The sequence below is a fragment of the Parus major genome, chromosome 2 (genome assembly GCF_001522545.3).
Source record: "Parus major isolate Abel chromosome 2, Parus_major1.1, whole genome shotgun sequence".
NCBI lineage: Eukaryota > Metazoa > Chordata > Aves > Passeriformes > Paridae > Parus > Parus major.
This window is the reverse complement of record NC_031769.1, coordinates 97,082,714-97,095,160: the sequence shown is the minus strand read 5'-3', so window position 1 is coordinate 97,095,160 and position 12,447 is coordinate 97,082,714. Positions and strand designations below refer to the sequence as shown.

Below are 12,447 nucleotides of genomic sequence, written 5' to 3'. Positions count from 1 at the left end.
TTTCAGTGATTTCATGATGTACAAAGGAGAGACATTCTAGAGGGATATTTGTTTTCTTCCCTCAGAACTAACAAATAGCTGAGGTGATGCAAATACAGGTATAAAAATGCAGGTCAAGAAATCAGTGAGGAGAAACTGACCACTCACATTTCCTTGATAACCACAAGCTTCATTTTTTTAAGGAAATGTAGTTCTCAGAATATTCTCTATATGAATAGCAACAGAATTTATATATTTTATATCCAGTCTAAACTGCAAAGAAGGACACATAATATTTTGTCACCTACCTCAAAGATAACTAAAAAAAGACTATATGGGCTTTTCTTGAAAATTTGCTGGCTACATATTCACGGCCACAGATGAGAATAAATCTTGGTATGGGCATATGGCTGCCCTTAAAATTCAAGCTCTATTAAAGTATACTAAATATGCAGAGTAATATAATGATCTACAAAATCATCTTAGCCAAATTTAATTTGTTGTATTTTGTTCTGGTTTTAGTTCAGTTACTTGGTAGAGAAAAATTACCTACTTGGACATCACCACCACCAACAAAAAAATGATTTTCATTCAACCAGATATCACCAATATCTTTTGAAAACATATTTTTAGGAGTATATAATGTGTGAAAATCATAAAATTACTGCAGTTATGAATTAGATACTGCTTTGCTATTTCATTATTGAGTGCCATATTTTACATACAGGATGTATTTGAGTCTGTACATTTTATCTATATCTGATTCAATCAATAAAATTCTAAGGAGACTGTGGCTAACTGAAAAATAAAACAAACCACCTGCCCTTGCTTTGACCTGTGCTCTCCTCTTCTGCAGAAACCTAAGATTCCTGTGGCTGTTCTAGATATATTCACATGCCTTCAATGATTTACTTTAGCAGCAGGGAAAATTTGAAATGTAAGGACGGGGAAAATCCTTGTTTACTTCTCACTGTACCACTTTCACTGAGATTCAACAAAGCCCAGTTTAGTTTACAAAATATTCAGAGAGCAATAACTACCTCTGATTTTGCTGACTCTGAAGGAAAAATCGCTTAGAGTAAGGGAAATCCCTTTTTATTCCTGGTTTCCTAGTTTTTTGTACATCTAACCTGGGAGATTCTAGCTGTTTACCAGGGAAACTGGCATCCCATACTCAAAAACTGAACTTACTTGTCTGTTAATGTTTACAAACCTTCTACATTTTAGTGTATAAACAAAAAATATATTGAATAAATTATTGCTTTTGCAAAGTTCTGTCAGTTGTTTTGTTGACATGGCTGAAATTTAATTGCTTTAAAAATTCTTATTTCAAGTCTCGTTATTATAGAAGCTTTACAGATCCCACAGTTCATTTAAAAATGGGTGTTTCTTTAAAACAGAGATTAATTCACTTGATTATTTTTGAAAAACTGAATTAAGTTTATGATGACTTTTGAGGACTTAAAGAATGCAGTGGAATATCTCAATGTGTTATCAAAGAAGGAAGTTGCCATAAAATAATCCACTGCAAGTGTAGATGGGAAACAGGAAGAAGTTACAGGCCTAAGTGGAGGTGAAGGTTTGGAATCTGCACACAAGAAAAAATTCCACTGTGAGGACTTGTGATAAGTGTAGATGGTAACAACAGGAGGACACTGGGCCTGATAAATCAGATGAGAGTAATCTATCTGAACACAAATTCCCACCCTGGCAAACTGAAAAAGGAAGAAATTCCTTATACATATGCCATCCCAGGTTCTGGAAATGGCACCTATATTTTGTTTATCTTGTAAATTAAAAAAATGTGGATTATGAAGTAGCTGACTGCCAGATATTCTCTATAAAACTTCATTGGAAATTTATTTCCTCATCTCCAAATAGTCTTCTTGGATTGGAATTATAGAGAGGTCCAGAAGGAAGGATTGTTACAGCCCTTTCTGCTTCTATGGGTTTTCAACCAAATTAAACTTCAGGCATAAATTGCCCATCTGAACAACAACCAGTACTCTTAATTTTTGATGCTAGAGAACTCTGAGTGTAGAATTTTGAGTCCTTTGTGTGTTAGTCCTACTAATCCCATTAGAGAGATGGAGGGAAGTAGAAACATATTTGCTACTTCTCTTTCCATTTCAGTTTCTTTATTTTGTTTTCCGCAAAACATCCTTCTACTGTTCTACTGTGGATTATAGGATGTGAGAGACCTAACCACACATTACTTTTGGGAGTACAGAACAGGTTTTGGTCAAATTAGCAGAAACTGTATAAGCAGTGAAACTTTTCTCAGTCACATAATATTTACTGATCACCAGAGTTTAGAGCAGGTAAAAGATTAAAGTGTTAATTACTACAGTCAGGATTGCATGTTCCAAGTAGACCTTTTACCTCAAGGCCCAGGTTCTCCTGTTGACTGCCTCTGTGTTGAAAAGAAAATCGACACAGTATTGAACTGATTTATTTGGGTCTACTGTAAATGTTTCTGCTCAACTATAAATCAAATTTACATATTTACAAAGAATTAACAATTACAAAGCTCATGCCATGACACTGAGGTGATTTTTTTATGTTTTCTCACATATGCTAATAAAGTTCTCCCACCTGTGCCATTCTGCTAAGAGATAATGTTGTGAAATCATGGTCCACATAAAACAGAAAAGGGAATTTTCCATGGGCCACTGTACCCACTGTTTCAAAACATCACACGTTACACTCAGTGCATTTTCAGGTATAGCTTAGTGTAGGAGTCCGTTACATTATACATTGCTTTCACAGCTTCATCATGTTTTTACACTCTAAAGGATGCATTCATTGTTGGTGTTTTTTTAAACTTTTTATTTTCTTATCATTACTGCTGAGATGCTTTTTGTAAATGTTGAAGAAAACATGCAATATTAAATGATAAACATTGTCTTACCCTTCACTTTCATTTCTCTGCTAATAAAAATGATTTTGCATCATGATTTGTTAGAAAGGATCTCTTAGCAAACTACTTGTTTTGAACAGTAATCATATGCTCGTAGAATTTGGTTAAAGATTTCCTCTCTTTCTTTCTGACAGCATTTCATTATGTAGAGAAGTAATAGCAAATGAATACTTGTCACTTTAACTGTAAATGATTATTATTTTATTATGTGCCTAGTACTGAGTAAATAAATTTGTTTTTTTCTCATCTCTAACTTAAAGTTCCTGCATACTCAATGATTCTTTGAATCTAATAAAAATCACTAAGCAAGCTGCAATAGCAGGCACTTCATATGTGATCCCCAAATTAAAGGAACTCAGAATTACCAGAATAAATATGCATTAGAGATGACACCATTAATTCAAATATAATATGTTCAGTATAGCCTATTTTCAGCTGCAATCACCTTCCTTTCCAATAAGAAGAAAGATCAATACTCACAAAAGGGCTGAAATTACCATGCATAGGTACATTCTAGATGGTCTGCTTGCTTACACATAATGTAAGGATTTTGATACAGTCTACATAAAACTTTCAAGCTGCATCTTCCAGATGAGTTAATGTATTAATATCTTGGGAATTAAGCTTTTTTGATATCCATTTTTGATGAGATGTCTCTAGTGTTACCTTTAGGGTGGATTTGGTCATCTTGGTGTTTTGACTATTTGTAATGAATATTTCCTTTGAAGTTCAAAGGTTCATACCTACTGCACACACCCTTATTTTACTTAAAAAGTAAATATAAAAAAAATAATAGAACAGTGTGGTCATTATTTACTGTGTTTACACACAGTTATAAAATCAAAAGGTCCAATCAAAAGGAAATTACCCATTTAAATACTTATTAATATTGTTCTGTTTTATCTGATGACGACTATAGCTGTAGTGGAATAGAAGGCTATTTAGTGGTGCAACTTTCATGTTCAATTCATTTGGAAAACAATTTATTTAATGGTGATGATGCAGTGAAAGTGTTTTTTCAATGTTTTAAAGAAAACTTTGCTTGTGGTGTAGTATAAAGCTTACTTTTGTATTATAGGACAGTGCTAAATTATAACATTAAGTGAATAGCGAAAATTACTTCCAAAATGTCAAATAAACATGATGAATGCATTCAATATAGTGCCAAAAACATCTGTCTAATCTATCTCTATCTATCTATCTATCTATCTATCTATCTATCTATCTATCTATCTATCTATCTATCTATCTATCTATCTTCTTTATATCCATTTTTATTGTCAAATTTGGATTATAGTCCCATAGACTGAAATCTAATCCTTTTGTTTGAATGACTTTTGGAGGCTAAACTAAACAAACTCTTACAAAAACACCATACAAGGGTTTGAAGGTCAGCACTCAGTCAATAAAAACAGACCAAGAATTTTCATAACCTTTCAGAAAATCCAAAACTTCAAAGCAAGTCTTCTTGTCTAGACTTAAGCTATTATTAACTCTGTCTGAGTCTGGATAATTAGGGCAAAAATTAGTTTTACTCAATATGTGTTTTATATTCTATATCACAAATCAGCATACCCTTAGACTATGTAAAAATAACTTAATTGTGACCTGAATCTAAATTATTTTTATAGTAGACCAGTCTGACACCAAGATAAAGTCTAGATTGAATAAGACAATTCATTTTATAATGGTATCTTTCCCTCTGCAATGTGCTTCCTTTCTTTTCCCCTAAACACTGTAAACTCATGCAAATATATTTTGGAATATCCCATGAAATTAGACACAACTCAGTTCAGATCAGGGAAAGAAATTAATTACAGAAGTGCACAGTATCTCTGAAAATATCTCTACCACAGCGATTCCAGCCAAAAGGTTGGACACCCCTACTTTAGAAACTGAAATGTGATAGTGTAGTTATATAATCTTAGATCTCAACTTAACATGTAAGCAGATTCCATAGCTGTTTGAAATTGATTGCAGAAATATAGTTAAGATAAAAAGGTATGTAATGTCCTGATTAAGTCATTTAATTGCTTAAATTGATTCTTCTGAAATGTAAATTTTCTTCCTCAGTGGACAACCAGGCCACCTATAAAATCACATTTGAATCTTTTAGTTTCTTGCTGAGAAGAATAAAGGATATTTTTCTGTGAGTAAAAATTTAAAAAATAATTAAAATATTAATAACACCAAAGAAGATACATCATCTAACAATTCTGTTTAAATCATAAACACTGAATTAAATATCATAAACTCTGACTGTGATAATTATGCACTTCAGTAGCAGTTTCCTGTTGTTCTTCCTAATATAATTTGTTAATGAGAAAATTATTTAACATTACTGTCACAGTCTCAACAGGCTAAACTAAAAATGCCTGTGACTCTCAAAAACCTATAACAATGAATAAAATGAAAAAAAAACCACCTAAAGTAACATTATGACTTTCTGTAAGGTGAGAAAAATATCCTGTTCATAAATATGTATATATAAATCATATATTGCAATGTCAAAGAATTATTCAGTGTACTATGCTTAAAGAATTAATTATTATTGTTAACACTGCTATTCTTTACAGAACCATTTTATCCAGTGATTCTCAAAACACTTTATATATGTAATTGATACTCAAAAGTAACTATTGATAGGTTAGCATGCGGATATTATTTATCAGTAGGCAACTATGGAATACTGAAAACCTGGAGAAATAAATCACCTGGGTTTTTATCTTGTAGGGAAGTCCAAACCATGGATAACAAATATCCATTTTATAAGCGTCCATATTTAATTCATGGCATCTTGAAGCCAAGAAACATAAAGTGCAGTTGATTTAATGCCTTCACTTTTATCTGTCAATGAGATATCCAAAGACCAATAGAAATGGCTTGCTCCAAATACCTCCTAAACAGAGGTAGCCTGAGCAGACAGGAAGTTTTTCAAATACTGAACAAAGTCATTTCAGACAGAGATTTATATAAATGGATGCAAAAGGTTATAAAGAGATCACTTGAGCAACAGGAAAAGCTTTATTTAACTGCAGACTAATCGAGGTCAAAGTAAACCAAAATGGTATATAAAAAGAGGCTCTTTGATTCAGAAATCAGCATAACAAAATGTTTAAACAGAACCACCACAGATATCCCAAAGGTGGTTTTTTATGTCCAAATAATACTTTAGAGCGGTGGGAAAACATACAGATTTTTCTCTTTAGAGCTTTTCTCATTTGGTTGGTTTTTTTGGATGTTGTTGATTATTTTGTATCTTTTTCTTTAAAAAAGACACATCCAAAACAACAACAACAAAAAAAGAAACCCAAACTAACTTTGAACATCCTGGAGTTTATTTGTACAGGAGGAAAATGGAAAGACAGCAGTGTACCTGGGAATTGGGGCAGCTGACTAATGATACTCCATTCACATGTATATCAAGTAGGAAATGGAAAATAACCTCCTGGGAAGGATGTTTAATATAACAATAGCTTAAGCTGCCAGCTAGGAAAGGTGTTGTAAGGGCTGTGTCTTGAACATTTTCAGACTTGCACTGAGCTAGTCAAGGTTTGAATTCAGTTTGCAATAAATGTTTTTCTAACTGAAGGACACAATGAATCTGGTTTGAAATTGGACTAAGCCTGGTTCTTATGCTATTGCTGAAGTTACCAGACATAGGTTTTTCATCAGAGACCTTAATATGACACAGATTTGTACCCTATATTTTTTCAGAAGTTTCTGCCTGTACTTTATTATTTGTTTTTTAAAAACAAACGAGACACACAGTTTTGTTTTAAAGGGGGAAAAAATATGCTTAAATTTCATACTATACATATGTCAACAGAACTAATTTTGGAAATAGAAAAAATGCAGTCTGTACTCACAGAGCTGAAAGAATCAATGCTAAACATCTAAGACCAAATTTTCATAACAGCTAACTACTTCATGCTCACCTGTCCAGAAACTGCATTTTCACAAACAAATGTTTCATAATTTTTAGGGAACTCTGGTGCATTATCATTGACATCGAGAACTTGGATATACACGTTTGCTTCTGAAATTTTTTCAGGATTTCCTAATGGTTAAAAAAAGACAGAAATAAAAAAGTTAAAAATAATCTACTATGTGTTTTAAAGTAATGTAAACATTTGAAGATTTTACCTATATTCTGAAAGGAAGAAAATAATCACAAAGACCTACAGACATATTATGATACTATTATAATAATATAGTACCATTATAATACTATGTCTTGAATAAGTTATCTCATGTAAAATTTTGGATTTTTCATGCTTTTCTTTGTCCAATCAGAAACTGATTTAAATACAAAAAATAAAACCTGATCAGAAAAAATGCAATAATATTTTGTTGTTGAGGAAAAATTTAATCTACTAGCCATATCTAAGATCATGTGGTAGGAGACCGTCAACTCTTCTAAGGGTATCTGGTCAAGGACCTTTTCCAGTGTGACAGGAGTTAATAAGATAAAGAGGAAGCCATAAACAAGAACATACTGGAACAAAAACCTGAGGGACAAATGATAAAGAGAGGGGATGATACCTGGTCAGATATACTGATTGATGTGGGCACCTGGAAGTATGAGGATGTTTTTCCATTAGATCAGTGGCCTTGACAATTGATAAGCCAATGGAGAAAAAGGGGAAAATAAACACAAAATGTACCAAGACACAGACCTGTGTACCAAAACACAGAGACTCTGACAAGAAACAAACCTAATGATAATCAATGGGCTATCCAGAAGCCACAGGATAACAATTCCAGCTAGATCAACTTGGACTTTGTAACTTACAAGACTTTAAATGAAAGGGACCTCAGATTTGGGGGAATGGGGACTCAGTGGAGATGTATGCACCCATGGGAAATACGCAGAGAGGAACAAAGAGAGCTCAGCTAGAAAAGGGTATAGAAGGGCCTGGTTGTGTGCAAAACAGAGCCAGTCAGTGCATTTGTCTGGCTGAGCTTTGCACCTGATCACCAGTTTGTCCTACCAACTTACATCTTCTTAGTAATTGTTTTCTTAGCCATGTCTCTGCATAATCTCACTCTCACTGCATATCTATGTGTGATGCAAGAATAAAGTGGCAGCTGGTGGTGTGACCTGCATATATAAGAATGAAAATTCATTCCAGACACTGGAGTGAGATGGGGTTCTGTGATCCCAGTTACTGACTCATGCGCACAGGGGACAATTGTCAGTGTTCTCCTCAGACTTGGCATGCATGGGGTTTGTGTATGCTTTTGCTGACACTTTAAACTGGATTCAACAGTGATTAGGGGTCCTTGGGTCCAGGAGAGGTGCTTGGGAGGTCCATGCTTAGAGGGGACTTGAGAATGTGGGGTGCATGAGGGATTAGGGTGTGAGTTCTGTGGGTCTGCCAACAAGCATCAAGTGTGCACTAGCTGGTGGTTGAGGACTCATGAATTAGATCAGAGGACTTGGTATACTAGAAGGGGTGTTGGGCAAACAGAAGTAGGTTCTGGAGGGATCTATGAGTCTGTGTGTGCTTGTGAAGCTGGAGAGCATTGTGCATGTGTGTGTATATGTCTGCACCAGCGATCTGCCTTCCCAGAAGAGGGGAATGGGCTGCCTGTGCCTGTAGTCAATGGGAATCCCATATGTAGGTGCTGCTGAAGGCAAAGCATGCATCAAGCCAAGTGACTGACTCCATCAGTGGGATCATTTGATCATTGTTCCCACATTCCAATGTGGGAACATTGTGAGTCTCTGGGACTCTGTGCTCAGCTGCGCTACTGGCTGAGCTTGCAAACAGCTCAGCAGCATTCCTGAACCTGGTCATGGGTCTTTGATCTCCAGACCCTAGGCAGGGCTCCAGTGGCTAAGCAGGAGAGTCACACTGGGATGACTAAAAGAGCTGGCTGCACTATCTTAGGTCACTTAACATCATGGTTACCATAATTATTGGTCACACTCATTCCTTTAAAAAATTCTGTTACTCCTCCTCTTCTTAAATATTTTTAAATTCTGAAACTTTGAGAGAAAAATTTTTAAAATATTACATTTTAAAAATATTTCTGCCACTTCTAGATGTGGAGAAATCACAGTGAATACTGACAACCCACCCTAACCAAGGCAGAAAGCTCAGACTCAATTTGGAAAAACAGAGCTCTTCTATCCACTGGTCTGCAAATGTATACTTACAAAGAACTATGATTTTTCGCAGGCATATCTAAGGAATTACTGCTGACAGGCTTCATAGATTGAGTGTCTAGTTTTGATACAAGCATTGTTGTTCCAAGAATTATCTACACTGCAGGTTTAATTTTTAGGCTTAGTACTCACAGAAGATGTACTGTTTCTGTTACCCAAGTATACATTACTGCTGTGGCTTTAGATATAAAAGATATATGGATATATGTCAGTACAGCTTATTCCTGAATGTAAAGGAAAATTAATAATATAAGGCATTTCTCCTGCATTTACTGCCTTTACACAAGGTTCTACTGTTAAAACTACCTCAGACAAGGAAAAGTAATAATACTAGTATCATGGTACAAAAGTTGTATGTAGACTGGGCAGAGAAAACTAATCTTTTTTGAAATTAAAATGTTTATAAACATGTTATATGAAAAAAAATCAATGAATACAGCAAGTACAATATTCTCCTGGAGAAACTGGCAAGTCATGGCTTGGAAGGGTGTACTGTTCACTGGGATAAAACTGGCTGGATATCCAAGCTCAAAGAGCTGGGCTGACTAGAGTTGAGTTCAGCTTGTGGCCCTTAACAAGTGGTGTTTCCAGGGGTCAATATTAGGGCCAGTTCTGTTTAATATCTTGATCAATGAATTGCATGAGGGTACTGAGTACACCCTCAATCATGACACCAAGCTGGGCAGGAGTGTTGACCTGTTGGAGGGAAGGAAGGCTATACAGAGGGATTTAGACAGGCTGGATGTATGGATTAAGGTCAATTGTATGAGTTTCAACAAGGTCAAGTGCCAGGTCACACTTAGATCACAACCCAAAGCAGAGTTGCTGGCTTCAGGAAAAGTGGCTGGAAAGCTGCCCAGAGGAAAACAACCTGGGTCTGCTTGTTGACAGCAACTGAATATGAGCCATCTTGTGCCCAGGCAGACAAGGATCAGCTGAGGGAGCTGAGGTTGTTCAGCCTGGAGAAGAGGAGGCTCAAGTGAGACCTTATCACTGTCTACAATTACCTGAAATGAGCTTGGAGGCGGTTGGGGGTTAGTCTGTTTTCTCAAGTAAGAAGTGATGAGTGGCCTCAAGATGCACCAGTGGAAGCTTAGGTTGGATATTAGGAAAATGTTCTTGGAGAAGGTTGTCTAGCTTTGGAATAGGATGCCCAGGGAAATGGTGGAGTCACTGTCCTTGAAGGTATCTACAGTGCCAGATACAGATCTGACAGTATGTACATGGTTTAGTGGTGGACTTAGTAGAGGTTCATGGTTGGATTCAATGACCTTATCAGTTCCTTCCAAACCAAACTATTCTTTAATTCTTTGATTTTATATTGGATATCTCTTGGAAGTCCTTTACCTATCAGCACATTGAATCCTGACTTTCACACCATAGCTTTAAGAAGTGTCCACTTCCCCACAATGTGATTTATTATTGTTGGAGGCAAAAAGTTCCTTTGCAATAACAATGCTCACATCAACATGGATGTGTTTTTGGGTAATGAAGATATTTTTCCAGTGATTAAAATAATCTTAATATATTCCAGAAATACCAATCATTTGTCAACCTAAATATCTGTCAATATATCAGTCACCTATATCAGGAGTATGTCAATAATTATAGTTATAATATATCTCATGTTCAGCACTAGTGTCACTGCAACCAACCTGTTCAGAAGTTCTTAAGGCATTACTTTAAATTAGTCAAATGGACCTTTAAGAAAAAAGGAAAATGTACTCCTCTCTGCCCCTTTTCAAACAACATCAGTTTAGTTGGTTCTCACATTACTTTTTTCAATACATAATACACTAGTTGCTTGGAGGAAACATTTGTTTCCTTGGATCTTATAGAATCAATGCTGACAGCTTTGAGTCTTTTGCTGAAGGAAATGGCAGCAAAAACAAGTACCACAGAGATAAAGGCATAGATACTCAGCAGTTTCACATTTCTATTCCTCCCATGAAGTCATTACAGCTGTGCTAATTTTCCAAACCTTGTGATCTGTCAGACTCATTTCAAAAATACTTCTTTGTGGGATGAAATTTATCTTGTTGAATCAAACATCCATAATAATACAATAGGCAATGAAATAGTGCCCAAATTCTGTTAGATAAACGTAAAAAGTAGAATAGTTCCCTTTTAGAAATAAGACCAAGAGTGTAAGAGTTATTTTAATTCTTTGGCTGAAGTCAGAATTGGATGTGTAGGACAGAGATTTTACAACATTGTCTTTCAAAGGAAAGCATTGTAATCTTTAATAGAAAGAAGGGAATATCTTTGGTGGCTTCAGTCGTATAAAAAGTGTCACAGGAAAGACACAGCTAGTTTTGCCTGTTCTTACCTTGCTTGTTTGTAAGATTCAGGGGTACTATATTGGCTTTAAAGTTTACCCTTTGCTTTCACAAAATATTTAGATGGCACATTGTTGGAATCACATCTGTGTTCTTTCACTAAAAAGTTAGAGTTTAGTTGGTTTGGTTTTTTGAGGGTTTTTTATGGGAGGGGTGGGTAGACAGGGGAAGATTTTGTAATTAGTTTTGTTTCTAATGCTTTAATATATTTGGGTTGTAGTGTCATAGCTGCCTTAGTGAGATTATTTCTTTCCCTTAGTATATGGTTAAATGATAAGGAAAAGCATTTCTCTCTCTTCTGCATGTATAGAAAAATATAAAAATATGAAAATTTTTAATTTTTCTGAAATCACAGCTCTTTTGTTTTGGGACGGAGCAACATATTACAAAGCTACTCTTGAAATCAGTGTCTGGTGAATACTTAATGAAAATTTTTGGTGAAGCAGAGGTACTGCATTGATTGCATTTTGAAGACAAAGTAGGCAACACATATTTTCTTTCATCACTTACACAGGAAAATTGTCAGAATGTAAATTCAGCTAATGTATAATCTAAGTATCTCCCAATTAGCATAAAGTTTCTTTGTCACAATCTCCACGAGAGAGCAGGACCTGAGAAACATGGACTAAGAGAACAGGACATGAAGGGCAACAGGCTGGATTAGTGTGAAAATTAAGATGACACTTTAATTGCTAGGGACCCGTATTAGTAACATGAAAAGAAAAGCAATGACCATCTCTAGACACATAACAGAACACAGTATTTGCAGGGGATTAATTTGTATTGATAACAGTAACACTAGTACTACTAACTAACAATAAAACTGATCACAGAATCACAGATAACTGAGGTTTGAAAAGACTTCTCAGTTAATCAAGTCAAAATTTTAAACTAACTCTGCTGTGCTTACCACTAAACCATGACTCCAGGTATCGCATGCACAAGTTTTTGAACATTTTCAGGGAAGGTGATTCATTTACTTCCCTGGGAAACATTTTCCAATGCTAGCCAACCCTTTTCAAGGAAAAAAAATT

General features: G+C 35.2%; 1 protein-coding gene across 3 annotated transcripts in view; it reads right to left on the bottom strand.

Annotated features, from left to right (window-relative positions):
- Positions 1-12,447, bottom strand: part of CDH19 (cadherin 19) — a 118,690-nt gene that overhangs the window by 7,361 nt on the left and 98,882 nt on the right. For all 3 annotated transcript variants that reach the window (XM_015619669.1, XM_015619671.3, XM_015619674.1), the window contains one exon: positions 6,838-6,959. In XM_015619669.1, the coding sequence (XP_015475155.1) occupies positions 6,838-6,959 (122 nt within the window). The remainder of the gene's footprint in view (positions 1-6,837; positions 6,960-12,447) is intronic.